Raw genomic sequence first — 17,815 nt, forward strand, 5'->3', positions numbered from 1 at the left:
ATGCCTGTTGTACAGCAGGATAAGGTAAGGTGGTGTGCTGGTGTCTTTGTTTAGCTATTTAGCTGCCAGCATGATTTGTTGAGGGGCGTTGTAGGGACCCACAGTGGGTGGGCTTGATCTCAGCTTTATTCTTAAACAGTACCAGCAACAGTTCTTTCCTTCAGTTTTTTTTTTCAAGAAACTGAGCTGCCTTGAAACTGTATAGAAAGTGCTTATTACGCTCTCTGCTTTCAGAATTGGGAGAGGGCTAAGGGCTACCTGTCGTGTGTTGTGAATGTGCCTCGTTTGTCTGCTTTGGGTAAACTTGTTTTGTCCCTCTTAGTTCCATGCTGTCTCTCTTATGGGGAGAGATGCGTGCTGTTTCTGCCATACTTGTTTGTGGCTGTTGCTTCCAGTGAATTAATTCGGTATTTTTGGCTACGCTATGCAGCTGTACTAATGCTATAGGGATGATAGATTTGGCTTTTGTGGAAGTACTGGAAAGCGTATTGGTGCTGCTGAAGGCGTTTGGAAGGAGGCATGGAGACAGAAGCAGTCACTGAAAGTCAGGTTAATCTGTGAAAAGAATGTGGGGTGGTCCCTCATGTACGAGTGCTGGCTGCCTGGCTCAGGTGAGCTCTGCCTGGTGTGTGTCTCTCTGAGCTACGCACTGGCCTGTCTCAGGCTGTGTCTGGTGCTATCAGGCATGGGTCAGACCACTCCAGACTCCTCTTTCCTCACTAAATATCAGCTTTTACTGCTGGCCCTGGTTCGTGTAATGAGTTTAGATTGAATGCCTGTATGCTGATAGCAGCCGGCTGCCTGGCAAGCCTGTGCAGGTGAAGAGCTGCATTCTTCTCCTTGGAGGATGGGTTATTTTGGAAGGCAGTTCAACACCATGGCTGGTGGAGCAGCACTTAGCAGGAGAGAGTGAGGTGCTTTGAACTTGTGTTCTGTTGCCTTCATTTAAGATGAACAAGGAGTCACGTGTTTCTACCTGTATGTGATAAGGTATGTCACTGACCTTTGCATTAGGTAGACCTTTGCTGCTGCACTCAGAACAACGTGGCTCTGTTCCCAAATCTTCTAGTCTGGCTTTTCCCATTGGATACCGTGCATGCTGACTAGCCTGTGCTTTTAGGTCCTCAGGAGCAGCCCAGAGCACTGTTTTTCTCGTAGTTCCAATGGTGCAGGGAAGAGGAAAGTTGATTTGCTGTCTGCTAATCAGGGCTGTGCAGACAGGGATTGAGGAAGGATGGATCTGCTCTGGCTCAGGATGTTTTAAAAACAATGCCCTATTTATAGGAGAGGGCAAAGGCCTGGGGCTGCCTGTGAGCAGCAGAGGAGCAGCCTGGCCTAGGGTCTCACCGTGGGGTGTGGTAGCACAGCAGTACCCCGGCCAAAGGAATCAGGAATGATGGGACTGTAGGTGTGGTTTCCGTTTTATTAACAGTTGTGTGTAATTCCTAGGCTTGTTCTGTTCTTTTCCTGCTCCCGTGTGATGGGATCGACAGCCCCCGTTAGTTTGCTGGTCCCCTGCCTGCTCCTTGCTGCTGGTGAGGAGGGAGTGTGTGCTGTGCTGTGCTGCTCTGTGCTGTGCTGCAGTTGGCAGTGCTGTGTGCACAGGAGCTTGCCTGCACTGCTTTGGAGACAGGGTATGGTGATGGTCAGGAGGGGTGCCAGTATGAGCGCATCGAGGGTATGGCAGAGTGCTGATAGGGGGCAGAGGGCTGATGGTGCAGCATATATCTTCAGCTCAGTTGCTTACTCGTGTAGTCTAAATTTAGCCCATTCATTAATCATAGAACCACAGAATGGTTGAGTTGGAAGGGATCCCAGAGCCCCCCAAGCCCCACTCCATCACGGGCCAATTCCCTTCCACCAGCTCGTGCTGCTCAGGGCCTCATCCAGCCTGGCCTTGAGCTCCTCCAGGTACGGGGCACCTCCAGCTTCTCCGGCCAGCCTGTGGCAGGGTCTCACCGCCCTCTGAGTTAAGAAATTTCCTCCTCACATCTAACCTAAATCTCCCCTCTTCTAGTTTAAAACTCTCTCAGTGATAATTGGGAGGATTATTTGCAACTGTCTGGGACAATATGATAAAAAATGCTTGTCTTCAGGAACCTATGTTGTTCTCTCTGAAGACAGGCAGCAGTGACCTTTTTGCCACAGCAAGCAACACTGCTTTGGTACAAAGTGTGGAAGGCCAGCTGGAGCTGTGTGACAGATTTGTTGGTGCTGGATCTCTGCAGCAAACCCTCTTCTCCCTAGTGGTAAGGTGGCAGTTTCACTTGCCTTTCTCACTGCGGGACTCTGCTGGAGAAATCACGTCATTTCTTTGGTGTTCCTTCTCTGCTGATCTAAATACAGCTCTCTTTTTCCCGATTCACCAGTTTTCTCTGCTTTTTGACTCCTGTTGTTTTTCTTCCTAAAAATTCCCCCAACTGCCTGCCACTGCCCTCCAGTTTCTCTGCTGGCAAAGTTAGATCAGGTATTGACACGCAGAACATCAAACAAGTTTTCACTTGTGCTGTTGAGCTCTTCTCCAGTCAACACAGCCATGCAAATCTGCCTGTGTGAAGCAGCAGCCGTCCTGCTACTGCTGACGCTGGAGAGGTAGATGTGGTTGTCTGTCAATAGAGCTGGCATGGTGTCTTGTATCTTGCAGTGTTAGAGAGCTCCAGCGGAGATGTGCTGCTGCAGCAGCACTGTGGGCTGCCTGAGGTGCTTTGAGCAGTGCTGAGCATCAGAGAAACAGAATGCTCCTGTTTGGCCTGCATCAGTACAAGTATGCTGCAGAGGAGCTGGTTGGGAGTTCTGCTGCAGACAGGACATGGTGTTGTGTTCCTGTGCCACCAAATAATTTCCTCGAGTTTGGGCCTTGGGGATCCCTGGCAGCGTTTGATTCCCGTTGCAGTGTTTTATTTGTTTTTTTAACCCAGTGAGACCTCTAGTTCCTTTTGTTAGCCCTCCCAGATATATTCAGCAGCAGCAGGCTTTGTGAAGAGTGCACTAAGAAAGGCAGTCTTGAATGTGTGGTTTGGGGAGGAATGTTCTTCAGCAGTTGCCAAAGTACAGCTGGAAACTCCTGGTGTTGTGTATGGTTGGAATGCAGCTGATGGTTCTCTTTTTTTCTGTCCTCAGGTTGCACTAGGAGGCAGTTCTTGCAGGACTCAGGGGCTCTTGGATGCCCCTGGATGCTTTGGAGTCTCATGCCAGCTTGATGCATGCAAGACACAGGTGAAACTGGGCAAAACTGGAGATGGGGTGTTTGTAAGCACGTTGGCACTTGCCATGCACCCAACAGAGACAGGTGACAGTAGCTTCTCCCGCTCTGCTGTGCAGACCCTCTCTCGGAGCCACTGCCGCAACATCAAACAGAAGATCTCCCAGTGGGAAGGGAGAACACAAGGGTGCTCCAGCAAGGAGAAACAGCAGTTGAATGATTTTGGAGTAAAATATGATCCAGGCTGCGATGTTCTGTCCAAAGTGAAGCCTGAAGATACAGAGAAGGGCAGAAAGGCTGGGTCTAAAGATCCAAAGAACTTGGGTTTGGACTTCAGGGAAAATGCAAGGAGTTGCTTGCAAACTGCTGACTGTGGTGACCTCAAGTCCTGTGCGTGCAGCCATGCTCCCCAGGCCAAGGAGAATGGAAAATGGCAAGCAGGTTTCCCAGACCCAGGGGAGGCATTGCCCCCAGGCAACTTCTACACTTTGCAAGGGCTTTGGAGGAAAGTAGACCCTAGCACAGCCCTGCCAGTTCCTGTGGACCTTCAGAAGAAGTGGGGGAATTGTGGCTTCACAGAAAGAGAACGGAAGGCCGAAGGAGTGGAATTGTTCTGCGGGGCAGAGAGGAATGTGAAAAACTCTTACTTGGAGGCTGTGGAGCAAGAGAAGAAGTTGGCTGTAGTCCCGCCACCCAAACCCCGTAGGACTTTCCGCTATCTTGCAGAAAACTGTGCCAGCAGCTGCAGCGATGCCAGTGCTACCAAGGAAGCTCCCCTGGAAAAGAAACGTGGAGGAGATCTGGTTTCGTTTTCTAACAATCTGGAGAAGAGAACAGTCAGCAGAAGGATCCGAGGAAGAATCCAGAGGTATGTTGATTCATCTGTCGTCTATGAAACTCATTCCATTAAATCAGATTCTGCATGGGTCTAAACAGCTTGCTTGCCATGATGTCCTTGTGGAGATGATGATCATTACTGTTGATGAGGAGACAATATTTCTGGATGAAAGTACCACCTTTCTAACATTCTGTACACATTGCTTTTGCTGCTGATAATCTTTTAAATGCTCAAAGCCCCAAACATTTATCAATCCCACACTTTGAAACATGAGTGACAATTTGCTGACCCCAGGGAGAGCTTGTTCTCAGTTGCAACTTGTAGATTACAGAGTAGCCTTCTCTTGTGGCAGTACTGCTGCTAAATGTTCAAATTTTCCTCTGAATGAAAAATTGTTCTGTTGGAGAATTGTTATTTATTGTCTTGGAGTTGGAGGCTGTCAGGTGCCCCTCTAGCAGCTGTGCTAGAGATGAGTGTAAACACAATGAATGGAGATGTGACTTGGACTCCTAAATCCTTTTTTCACAGTGGCAAGGTGTGCAGCAAACCCCGTAAGTTTTGTGATGATGGGTTAAATCGCAGTCAGCTCCTTTGTGAGCTCTATGTCATTATTTTGGGTTGGAGGCCAAATATATGAAAACGCCAACTCCCAAAGGTTCCTTTAGCAAGAACAGTAGAGGAGAGGTCCTGTAGAAAACTGCTTAATTCAGAGTACTGCTGTAAGTACTTAGTCTGCAAAAGCTGTGACAAGATGGGATGGGATTTACCTTGCTTGCTTGTGGTGTGCTTAGCCATGGAGCCTCAAACTCCATTTTTTAAATTTAAAAACATTCCAGAGTAAGTGAGCAGGACTTGATTGGCAGAGTCCAGAGTGGAGCATCGATGTACGTGATGGCCCCAAGTGGGATCAGAGTCCGTGTGAGCTGGGTAGTACAACTCAATGGCCTTTGTACATGATGTTGTCTTTAGATGATGTTATGCTGGTTTTCCTCTAGGAAATCCTTTGAGTTTGAGGACATTCAGGGCTTCCGCAACTGGGTGTCTGCCACCAGGTCCCGTAAACTTCAAGAAGAAGCAGATGGCACTGCAGGAGCCAGGCTCATCTACACACAGTCAGAAGACAACATCTATGAGGACATTATCTGTATGTGCCTGTTCTTGGGGGTACACTCCTGTTGTTTAGGGGTAGCTTAACTGCTGGGGAGAGAAGAATGAAGATGAGAATGCATTGAGGACCTGACCAGTTCTGTGGTTTTTATGGTCTTCCCCATCTGAGTTCTTCATTGGTATTAATAATTATCTGTTTGTGAATAACTCTGCAGGATAGCTGTCTGCATCTGGTTTCAGATGTCATGGGAGGCTGCTAGAATTCACCTGTGCTAAACTGATTTCTTTATTAGCTCTTCACATCCCCTGCTTGAGTGCTGCAGTGATATTGTGCGGGTACTGGCCAAACTAACTGCTTTGCAGTTGAGCTGCTTTCTCCATAGTGGTAGATATGTTCTACTTTTCTGATCCGTGTAGCTTGCCAATTTTATGGTAATGGATTAAGTGACCTCTAGGTGGTAGAAGCCTAATCCGTCCTTAAACTGGTGTCTCTTCAGACTCTGTTCAACCTTGGCAGACAACTGCACAGACTTTCCTTGCTTATTTGCCTTGCAAGCATTCAGAAGTTTAGTTTCTTCTGTAAATCCCCATTCAATGCTTCTTCCAGGTCCTGAAAAAGAGAACCCCTATGAAGATATCAGAGTGCTGCCTTTACCCCTATGGAAGGTCCCATCTGTCTGGAAATTACCACCTTCCCAAAGCACCAGTAGAGCTCCAAAGGTAGGGTGAGGGGATTCAATCAGCATGTGTTTACAAAGAGTCATCTTTACAAGGGCCGTTTTGTGTTCCTCCTCTACACTAGTTTGGCAGTGCTATGTCACGGTTTTTCCTTTTATTTTCCTTTTATTTTTATTGCTCGTTATGAATATAAGTGGTAATAAACAGCCGTGGCAATGACTGTTCATAAAACTATTAAGGAAGAATAGAATCAAGAGTGCTTCGATGTGATACTTGAATGTATTACTTGAATCACAGGATGGGGGTGGGAGAGAAAGCTTTGGAGTGCAGGAAGTTGCAGGAAATCTATCAATCATAATCTGACTTTTTTACCTCTGAACTTGGACCAAAGCTTTATCCCATGCTTAGCCATCCCTTCTGATTCTATTTTCTAGCTTCCTCCAAAACCTTCCTTCCTCAGTCGCAAGACTTTTGAGTTAAAGCCTTCCCTGACAAGTTTGCAAGGGAAAATTGTGAAGGACACGACCTTGCCTGTCACACTGACCGACTGGAAGCTGTTCCGAGCAGTAGAGGCTACTAGCAGGAGAAAGAACTTGCCCTGGGTGAGATTTAAAACATTGAAACATTTCTTCTTGCATGGTATTTCAAATCCTTGCTTCTTTGTCCAGCACCTCTAAGTGCTTCATGTGTCTGGCAGGTAAATGTTGCTTAGCACTGCTGTTTGTGTGGACAAATGCTTCTCTTGAACCATTTTCCTCCAAGGAGTAGGGCAGGTATTGGGAAATGGAAGAACAGAGAGCCAGTTCTGGGTGGGCCAGTAGTAGTTTTGCTGATGAATAATCTGCAAATGGGGCAATAGGTCAAATGGATACCAGTTCTATCTGTGGATACCAGCTGTTCCTAGTGTTCCTAGTCAGCAAAGCCTCTTTCCACGAAGTATGTTGATGTTTTATACTGAATGCAATGCAGGAAAGCAAGGAAGCTCTTTGTAAGCTGAGGAGTCATCCCTGTACTATTCTGTTTGTGCATACGTTTCTCCTGGGGGCTTCTTAGGCTGAACCCTGTGTTCTCACTGCAGGGACTGAGCTGTTAATGGCTGACAGCATGGGGCTGTGAGAAGGCTGGGCACTTGCTTACTTGACATTCTGGCTTGTGGTTCTTGACTTTGGGAACACGCTTTTGCAGCTGTTGCCATATTCCAAAGGTGAGCAGCACCTCACTGGGATAAGCCCATTTCCCATAGCCTTCCTACAGTTCTCCCCTTTGCTGCTTCTGGTTGTCCCTTTCTGCCTGTGTGCAAAATACTGATACACTTCTGATTAGCGAGAGAGGCCTGTAATTCAGTTTTGCACTACAGGATTCATTCTGATTCTCATTTGATGTGCTTGGAAACTTTCTAAATGCTGGCATTAGTTAACACTTTGAAGCATGTGCTGTAGAAGGACAGCTGCAGCTACCACTGTGTGCTGTATGTGTGGCACATGGTGTGCAGGACTCCAATTCCAGTTGTAGTGTTGACAACAACTTGCTTTTGCCATGATAAAATCATTAACTTCTGCAGATCATTATTTCTTCAGAACATGTGCTCAATTTGAACAATTTGCAGAGGCCTGTGAAGTATAATTGGACATCTGCAAAATGCTTTTCACACGTTAAGTGTTTTGGAATATCAAGGAACATTTGAATGTGCTTTGTTTTTGTTTTTGTTTTTTTTAAACAAAGTACAGGCTTGGAAAATTGTTGATACTGGAAAGATTGTAAAAATGCTGTGGAGGATATCTTTCTTTTGGAGGAGGAAAGTGTAATGTTTCCTAAAGCAAACCTACTCCAAAAATCTGGTAATAATTTTCATGCAGGAAGCACACTGCTCCTAGGGAACTGAGCCAAGATTACTCAAGAGATTGAGAAAAGGATTTTAGTCTAAGAAGAAAAAACGTTATTGCTCAAGAAGCACATAAGAAGCCTTAAACACACCCAGTTATCTTCCACTGGTGACTCAACTGTGCAAAAATGAGAACAGAAATTGAAAACTTCTCAATAATGCTGGATGGTAGAGGGAAAAGAAGGCAGATTTTGCAAGGGAAGCACCACCTCCTGAGGTCTGTTTTCTTCCTTTCAGCCTCATTTTTAGGACGTATGAGTCTAAAGCAGAACACCAGGAGACAACATGTGTGAGGACATTTGAAAAGGAGAAGAGCTAATTATAGTTTGCTGAACTGGGGATAAAGGCTTGAGCTGAAAAACAGGTTCTCTCTCTGAGTATCTTCCTTTTTATGCAGTTTTTGTGGTGACAAATGGCTGGGCACACCCTGCTACATCCAGTAGGAGCATTTAATGAATTCTTAACTGGAGACAAGAATGAACTTGATCTGCTGTTTGCATTTAAAGTAAATCCTTCACAGTGAAGTGATAGCAGTCTCTGACGTGCAGAATCAAGGAGCTGCCTGCAGCACTGTATACCTGGCAGATGAGGGTAACAGTGCAGAGAGGCCTATGACAGGAGTAACAGAAAGCTTTATGAGTTTGGTTTTAAGGCATCTGTGACCAGTGAAGGTTAGCAGTGCTGACATGGAGTGCCAAACGCTGACACTTCTTCTAGGTCTGTAGTCTGCTTTGAACTGTGCTGTTTTCCAAAGTTTTTCTTCCAGCAGACTGAGTCTGTGTTTGCCTGCAGCATAGACCACTTCAGTTCCATTGTCTTTTATTACCTGTGCAAAATGAAAGTACTTAATCTGTTAATTTTGGCAATTTGCCCTGGGACAAGGACTTAGTGCAGCCTTGCTCTGTGCTCAACCTGTGTTTTGGAGAACTTACTCTAGCTATTTGACAGTTAACAACAACAGAAACCACCAAAACTAAGCATAAAAAGTGAACTACACTGGGGGGAGTTCTACTTCTCATTGGACTTAGAAAGAATCTGGGTACTTGAGAGCTTGTGGAGTTCAGAGGCTTTCGAGCTGGAGGGTTTATAAGATATTCTTGCAAGGGCCTTTGCAATAGAAGACTGAGATCTGATGCCAGCCAGTTTGCCACTTCTGCTGTCTATCTTATAAGCAAAATATAACTTCCAGAATGTATACATGGTTTAGTGTCAACTTCAGGCTGTGCTAATGGTAATTGTGCAGCAGAAACTATGCCCATTCGTTACTCAGTTAACTGCTAAAAGTATTCTAGCAAGCAGTCTCTGAGCCAGGGGCCCTGGCAGGGATTCAGCAACTTTTCCCAAGTATTGTAGTCCCAGATGACAGATGTTGGGCTCTAGTCCGTTGGTCCGTTCTCTGGACCCCCTTACTAATCTCTGGTTCTGCTTTGGATTTCAGATGGTACTAAAAATACAGGAGATCTTTGTTTCTAAGCGTGGGAAGAAAAGGGTGAAGTTGCTCAGTCCTGCTGGGAAGGAAATGCCTCCAACAAAAGGTACAGAGCTCTCCAGCACTGTTCTGTTTGATACAGAATTGTTGAGTGGCACAATTTCTGTATGTGCTGGGGTACTCTTAGACTTCCTGCAGCTCATTCTGGGCTGACTTAACAGTGCTGAGCCCCGTGTCTTGCAACTGGAATTGTTGGACTTTCAGCACCAGTAGGACTGGGAACACTTGACTTGCACAAATTTAACACTGGAACAGGTGGAAGATTCCCCTGTAGTCTGAACCTGAAGAGCTGGAGTAATGATTCCAAGTGCTTTTTCAAAGAAACAGAACAAAACCACTTGGCACTAGAACTCTCTGTGACTGCTCTACTTTTCTGTGCCTCTACACTGATATTCTTGTGTACTTAAAAACTACAAGCAGTGGTACAATCTGTATTTATAGTATATTCTGTCCAGCAATTCATAGTATATTCTGTTAACTTTTACAGCATCTTCAAATAACCACTTGGTTGCTCTTTGCCTCTGATCTGCATCCTGGAAACAGGGATCTTAATAAGCTCTACTTCCTGGAATTTACTGTTGTAGCACATTTGCCAGTAGTGGTTGTTCTTTGCTGGTGCCTTGAGCAGGATAGATGAGCAGACCTGAGTGATGTTGATCTGATGAGTCTAAAGTTCTCTGTCTTTCCCAGGTTAGGGTGTTGCCCATCTTCCTTCTGCATGGCTAATAAGTGAAAACTGTGTGTGTTTCAGGTGAAACCAGTGGAAATGAAAGTGATACGGAAAACCAGCCAAAAAGTGAGTGAATCATAAGGGCTGGTCCTATCCCCACAGCACAACACAAAAGATTCTGGTGGGATGGCCATGCTGACAAGTTGTGGCTTCTGCCGAGACAGAGAAAGGGAGCATCTGAGGGTTAGTGTGGCCAAGGCTGGGAGCTGTTGCAGTGACAAATCAACTTCTGTTTCACCCACTTCTCTTGAATCCTTCAGGTTTAAAGCCAACAATCTGCTAGCAACTAGCAGTGTTGCTCTGGGATGTATGGAAGACATGGCAGGAGAATGCTAGTTATCAAGCAAAGAGATTTGCAGAGTTGCTGCAGGGCAATTGCTCCTTTATCTGGAACTGCTCTGAACTTGACAAATGGACCCAGGAGCCCAAAGCCCATAGCATGCAGCAGTTCTGTGGCATTAGTCAGATGCACCGACCCCTCTTTCCCTTAATGAAAGTGATGACAGTTCTTGTTCTGTAACTAATAGGTTTCTGGCAGTAAAAGTCACAGGCTGGTTTTGGATTTGTCCCTTTCTTCAGGTCGACATAGGGGCCTGCTACTGGTGCAGTCAGCCTCCAAGAGGAACCCACACTACCAAACATTGGAGAGAGATTTAATAGAGCTCCAGGAGCAGCAGCTGTTTGAGCTGTTTGTGGTAGTGTCACTACAGAAAAGGGCATCTGAGATAAAATACACACCACAAATCATACAGCAGTTTCCCAGCAAGGTAAGACTGGCATGGAAACATTTGCATAAAACACAGCAGCTGTTTATTTCTAAGAATTCTTTCTGTGCTGTCAGAAGTAATCCACTGATTATTATGAGTATTATCCTAAGCTCATTAAGGGAGGTTATTGTCCAGCAGCATAAGGATTTGTGTGCAAATACCTTCATTGTGTTTGACATGTACATGTTTTGGATTCACAAAATTAATAAGGGACTGTAGCCAGAAAGAGAGCAAGGTCTTAATTAATGGGTAGAATTGCATGTATGTGCTGACTGAAAATACAGTCCTTAAAATATCAGCTGTACGGAATGAACTTTGCTCTTCTCAGGGATGTTTCATACTGAAGTGAAATCTCTATCATTTGAAAACCTCCCTTTTGCCTCTTCTGGGCACTTCCTAAGAATTGAGAATTTTCCTGTCTTCAGATCTCCTAGGAGTAGAAGTGAGGCAAGCTGCCTAATGGCACAACAGTTGTTTGGGTGCTTCATTCTCCTGTGAATTTGGCCATGGCTCTGAATCTTACTCAGTTCCTACCGCAGCCAGCTGGGTAATTTTAAAAAGGTCCAGTTAGCAGCTAAGTTGCAAGAGGGAACTGGGAATCTGTTTTAGTGAGAATGCTTTCTCCCATACTTGTAGATTAACTATCAGGTGATTCAGCACTTCGAATAATCAAGAAGATACTGTCCCCTTTTGTTTTAAATGCTGAAGCTGTGCACCACACTTCAGTGACTTTAAATATATGTTACCTCTCCAGCCTGAACATCGCTTCAGACAGTCAAAGGATACTGAAGAGAGGCTAAAGGTCATTCCCAAATTCTGCTTTCCAGATCCCAAAGACTGGTTTCCTGCATCAGACCTTAAAAGGTAAAGACTTGCTATATACAGATGGGTCTGAGGTGGGTCTGAAGCCTTAGATATGTAGAATTTTCCTGGACCTGAGGAACTGCAACCAAAGCAAGGAAAAATGGGAAAGGCTGAATCTCTAAGCCCTGTGAAGGGGGAAGGTGAGATATGGAGGTGGGCTCAGAGGTACTGCATCTGATCATCTTTATTATGAGTTTTTTGTTTGGCTACTCATTACAGAAGGGGTCTTTGGCATGATCAGAAGGATACCTTATAGTCTGGATGGAGCACGTTTTACTTAGTCAATCTTGTCTGAACTGTATGGTGAATTTAACTCCTGACTCTTCTTTGGTTTCCCAGTGAAACATTTTCTTTTGTGTTGACGGGCGAGGATGGCAGCCGCTGGTTTGGATACTGCAAGAAGCTCCTGGTAAGCATCTGTGTATTGGGTGGAGTGTAAAGAAAGCACTGTAAATGCACAATCAAATGCAGAATATGAATCAGCAGTAATTTCCCATGTGGGTTAGGCAGCTCCTGGGCTGCTGCTGCTGCTGCTGCTGCTGAGTTTACCAGTCATTTAATTGCATAAGGGAAGGAGCGTAACAATGCCCAGCAATACAGTAAAGTGAATTCTGGGTGTGAAAGCTCCTGGAGCCGGTTATTCCTCAGGAATCCCACAAGGCAGAAGTGTCGAGGGTACTGCAGCAGAAGGAATACTGTGCATCAACTACACTGTGTGTGTTAGTTTGTTTTTCACATCCATGCTCTCAGCGTAACTGGTCCTGTTGCTTTTCAGCCAGAAGGGAAAGGGAAGCGCCTTCCTGAGGTGTACTGCATCGTCAGCCGCCTGGGCTGCTTCAACCTCTTCTCCAAGGTGAGATGAGAAACTGTATTCATCTGTGATATGGGTCTGACAACCAGCAAGCACCAAGAAGTAACTGGATGCGTTTCTCCAGTCTAGAATTTTCTTAGCAGTTGTAGTCCATCAGTGTAGTGCTTCCTTGCCACTTTTGTACTTGACGGGCAAATAATTATACTAGGGCTGGGACTTGTCAGCTGCTATACAGAAAATTCAGCAAATTATTGTCAGGAAGTGGCTCCTAACACTTCTTAATATTAATAGCGTCCCTTTGTCCTCTTCTTTCATGACTTTGAAATGAAAAATCATTTATTTTGTGGGCAAGAGGGTAATGAGGGAAAGATCTCAGCTTGTTTCTCCTAGCACTAAGGAGAATAGATAAGGAACTAAACACTAGAGGAAGCTCTTGCAGATACAGAGCAGTTCCTGCAGAAGAGTACAGGGGTGAATTTGTGATGATTTCTAATAATTGGACCAGTGAGTTACTAGAACAGTGTTTCAGAAAGATGATTTGGATGAGATGTTGCCCTTCTTCCCCATCTAACTAGAGTATCTGATTACAACACATAAGAGATTTCCTTCTAGTAGAAGCAGTATGGAATTGAGAATGGAGAGTTTACTTACAGTTACGTATTACCATTTGCTTGTTCGGACATTCGAGAGGTTACACAAGAACCCCAGAGCAAGGAGGAAGGAGGGCTGTGAGTCTGTGTTGGACCCCTCACGTGTAGCTATGGAATGGGACATAACATAGGCTTGTATTTCTTTGGGCTAACTAGCATGCAGTGAATCAAAGTCTGATTTGTTTGCAGATTTTAGATGAAGTGGAGAAAAGGCGAGAGATGTCCCCAGCCCTCGTCCACCCATTTATGCGTAGTGTAATGGAGGCGCCTTTCCCTGCTCCCGGACGCACTATTACTGTGAAGAGCTTCCTGCCAGGAGCAGGAAATGAGGTAACTGAATTCAGGACTGGTTTTCCTGTGTTGACTGGTGTCTGTGGGGCAAAGTGGCGTTTTGCAAACTGCACTGTAGGGTGATGCTGTCTGTAAATCATTGATCTGATGGTAATTTCCAAACTGACTAGAGGTTGTCGGAGAAACCGGCTTCCCGTTGAACTGCACAATAGAAGTGATTCGTTGCTTTTTTTAAAGGAAGAGCAGGTTGAGAGTCCTTTGAGATGCTCTGAACTGTCCGTCCAGGTGATGTGGGTTCAACCTGTGAGGATCCAACACTTCTGCTTTTCAGTCAGGTCCTCCCTCATCCAGCCTAATGCTGTGATCTGGCTATTCCATCCAGCACTCTGCATCTCTGCTGTTCCCAGGTTATGAAACTCTGCCGTCCGTCGGATTCTCGACTTGAACACGTTGATTTCGAATGCCTGTTCAGGTGCCTAAGTGTCTCTCACATGATACGGGTCTTTGCCTCTCTCCTGCTGGAAAGGAGAGTGATCTTTGTTGCTGACAATTTAAGGTAAAGAATGAGTCTGAGTGACCAGTTCTTTCTGAGGCATGTTGCTTTTTCTCTTGTATTTGGGCCTGTTTCATGTGTGAGCTTGTCTAACTTTCTGTAAATAATTAGATTTAAAAGCTTTTGGCAGGTTCTCCACAAAACTTTTGCATGCTTAACATTTGGAGTGCACTGCTTACCCAAGAGGAGACAAGGGAATGTTTCCTTTACCTCTTTACTCTGGGCTGATGCTATTCCTAGCTCCCCATAACTGACTTCATAAATGGTTGCACGGGGCTTCTTCTGATGCACAAGCAGCATACATAAATTACATTTCCTCAGAGCATTTCTAACCTATGTCTGTAGCAGAACACTGAAAGAGACACTGACAATCCCTTCTGTGCTTCCCTTACTTTTTAGCACCCTGTCTAAATGTGGCCATGCTGCAGTTGCAATACTTTATCCCTTCACTTGGCAACACACGTACATACCAGTGCTACCAACTTCTATGATTGATATTGTGTGCTCTCCGACTCCATTCTTAATTGGCATTCTCTCCTGCTCATTACCACAGCTCCAAGACCTGCCTGTAGAAGAGGTGAGAACTGGGCAAAACACTGTGGAGGGACAATTACAGTGGAATTAGGCTGACTTCTTTGAAAGAATCTCTGTGGATTCTGTCTTAATGTAACGTCTTAAACCTTTCTGAGACAGTTTTTAACTTGCAAGATACATGCCAGCACATTCCTTTGCTATCAAAGATTAATAATATTGACTGTTCTTATAGACAGGCTGAAGTCATGCAAAACTTGTGTGTGACATCCCCTAAAACTGGGGACAAAAGAAAAGTTATATATATATATTTGAAAAAGTTACTGTTTTTTTCCTTCTTCATGGCAACATACATAGTTACAAGAGCTAATATTTTTTGTCTGTCTTTCCCTAGGTTCTGATTGTTGATCTTTGTGCTGACAAGTTTTTGCAAGAGGTGAGTGAAAGAGTGAAATTACAGCCCTGGTTACTCTTGGTGGTGTTATATGCCAAGAATAGGATCCACAAATGTGAGCAAGAAATCAGTTAAGACTTGTTTTCATCTGTAGACTCCAGTGGCTGAAGAAATATCTTGCATTCCTTTTTTATCACTAGAGAAGGGAACAGACTTGTTGAAAGGCTGAGGCTGCAGGAACAACAGCACAGAGCGCTGTAAGCCAGGCATGCTGCTGAGCCGGATTTAAAAAGAGGATCTTGGTTCAGCATGTGAAGTGGACCACTAGGATTCTTTGTTGCATTCTGGCTGTCTTTCTGGACTTATTCTCTACATGATTTTCCCCTCTCTCATCTAGCTAGGGTTTGTTTGTTTGTTTTCCCAGGAGTGGTAGTCTGAGAGAAATTGTCACAGTTCACATGTGATTCTCTGCTGGCCCCAAACTTTACTAAATGTGCTGAAAAAGCCTTCTACATCACCAGACAAGTCACTATGAACTTAGTGGAGTGTTACTAGTTCAGGAGGATATTTGCATCTCTTTTCCCTTGCCTTACTGTTCTATTTTGCATTGCAGCCTGCAAGTGGAGAAAGGTATTAAAGAATTGTTTTCTCACTAAAATGTCATTTAGTGACATTTGTCATATTTTCTCAACAGACTATTGTTGTTCTAATGTGTTTTATCACTGCTCTGATAAGCCTGAGTCTGTGTAGTGGATTTGATATACGTTGTTTTGTGTTAATGTATGCATTGATTCTAGTTGTAGAGAGAAGGCATTGGGCAAGTGTTTTTCATTTCTGTGGCAACAAGACAAATATATTGCCTCCACCAGAATGCAACCCATCAGAGTAACTTCTCTCTAATTGTTCTAGGCGTGTTAAGAGTATTTCTTATCAGAGAAGTTTCTGTTGAATAGATGTAACACAAAAAAGCTTTCGTGATCACTTTTCTGCTTAGGTATCGGATGAAGAAGAAATCCTGCCTCGTAAGCTCCAGGCTGCACTTGTCCAGATTTTGGAGGAGCGAAATGAAATCTTGTCACACGAGCAGAACTGCACACAAGGTATATCTGTAGAAAAGTCAGCAGGCCTCTTCAGTTACCAAGTTGCTGCCACAGAAGTGTGCAAATGGAAATAAGCTTTACAGAGTAACATTTTATAAAGCTATTTTCCTGTGATCTTACTGATAACATATTTCATGTGAATGTATTAGAAATCTGCTGTCCTAATAATTGTTCCTCTTTTCACAGTCAGTGTGTGGAAAACTCTGGTGTTACTTAGGCCAAGTGTATCAGTTTCCACGCTTTGAGTTTTCTGTAATTTTCCTGAAGCGGTGGAGAGGAAGTTTTTCTGAAATGGAGAATAGAGTAAATTCTCTGTACTTCAGAGGATAATTTGACATCATTTTCAAAGTTGCTGGTCTTGATGCACAATCTTTCAGACAAATTAATCTGAGAATTTTAGAAAATATTGAATTGCCTGAGAGAATGCCATTGACAAATTGTGATTCCATGGTCATCAGCATAAGAAAATTTTCCACTAGGTTTGTGTTCTGTGATTTGCCTCACTCTTTAAAAGAATTAGACTATTATGAACTTACTGCTTATTAGTTTTTTACTGGGTGAAAAGAAATTCTGAATGCTTTCACTGCTGGAAAAGCTTCAAAATGGAACCTGTCTCAGCAGAAAGCTGTCATGGGCGAGGAGTCTAAACACTTGAGCCAAGTCTCCTCTGGTATTGAATACCCATATGAAATTTCATAGTCTGAGAAAGCCAGCCGAAAAAGCATCTGTTGCTCTTCTTTTAGAAGAGGAGTGTCCCTCTAATGTGAGTCACTTTGGACATTTCTCCTCTGCTATCTTCTTCACAGGTGACATGCCTTTAAACTCCCTGGTCTCCGAAGCTTTTGTGCACTTCTTTGTGGAGATTGTTGGTCACTATTCCCTGCACATGAACGTTACAGAGAAAGGAGAGCGAGTGTTCCAGCGGGAACCATTCCGTAAATCCCACACGTCACGCAATGTGCGCCATTTCCTGCACTTTTTCATGGAGACGCAGATGTTTGCAGGGTTCATACAGGATCGAGAGCTAAGTAAGAGTGCTGTCAAAGGTGAGGCTTTCTTGTTTTACAAACTCACTTCCACATCACATATCTTTAACTCTTACAAAGCCTTTTGCCCCAGCAAGTTTTCCTGTTGGCACATGTAATAGCTCTGTGGCCTTCTAGGTGTTCAGTAAAGTTAATCTCATTAAGCAAAGGATGCCTTTGTCTCACTCCTGGCTTTGGTCCTGCACACAACGATGTTGATGCCTGAGGTGGAGGATCTCACCCAGCTCCGTGCTGCTTTCTCTCTGTAGGTCTTTTTGAGGTCCGTGCCTTGGAGTATCTGGAGAGCATTCCAGAGACTGAGCCGACTGGGATGAACAGAATCCTTCGCACTCTTGGTAAGGAGACAGCTTTTTTATTTTATTTCCCCCCTATATTTTGCCTTGTGTACACGTGCTGCTTTCCTTTGCCTCGCCCAAGGAGGCTGTGGATGCCCCATCGCTGCAGGCATTCAAGGCCAGGCTGGATGTGGCTCTGGGCAGCCTGGGCTGCTGGTTGGTGACCTGCACACAGCAGGGGGTTGGAACTGGATGAGCGTTGTGGTCCTTTTCAACCCAGGCCATTTCTTGATATGACTGTAAGGTATTTATTTTAAATAAAAGTTTTGACTTTGGATAAAATGTGCGGAAGTGGTCTAATCCCAAAGTTGTCCAAACTTGGCAATTTTGGCCTTGGCAGTACGTGCAACACAGGACAGAAGTCCTTCTGTGTGGGTTTCTGCCCTCAGGAGCTCCTTGGCCCGCCGACCAAGATGCATCTCCAAATCCTGACGTGTTGTTTTGTTTTGTTTCCCTCTAGGAAGTAAGATGAAATTTCTCCAGAAGAAATGAACGTGCGCTGCCGTAGAACGGCAGAGAGCAGCGAGGAGGCGGGTGGAGAACCAAC

The 17,815-nt window shown here is 44.7% G+C and overlaps 1 protein-coding gene across 1 annotated transcript; it reads left to right on the forward strand.

Moving 5' to 3' along the window:
- On the forward strand, window positions 1-17,760 carry DENND2C (DENN domain containing 2C; the record flags this gene model as incomplete). The annotated part of the gene is made up of 19 exons (XM_079546264.1): window positions 1-24; window positions 3,121-4,070; window positions 5,036-5,184; window positions 5,755-5,867; window positions 6,260-6,427; window positions 9,146-9,242; window positions 9,948-9,992; window positions 10,506-10,693; window positions 11,448-11,557; window positions 11,897-11,966; window positions 12,333-12,410; window positions 13,208-13,348; window positions 13,717-13,865; window positions 14,262-14,439; window positions 14,788-14,829; window positions 15,782-15,887; window positions 16,694-16,933; window positions 17,182-17,268; window positions 17,729-17,760. The coding sequence occupies 19 exons, from the start codon at window positions 1-3 to the stop codon at window positions 17,758-17,760; spliced, it is 2,967 nt and encodes a 988-aa protein (XP_079402390.1).
- Between the last annotated feature and the right edge of the window lie 55 nt (window positions 17,761-17,815).

Source organism: Tetrao urogallus (assembly GCF_951394365.1).
Source record: "Tetrao urogallus genome assembly, chromosome: 24".
NCBI lineage: Eukaryota > Metazoa > Chordata > Aves > Galliformes > Phasianidae > Tetrao > Tetrao urogallus.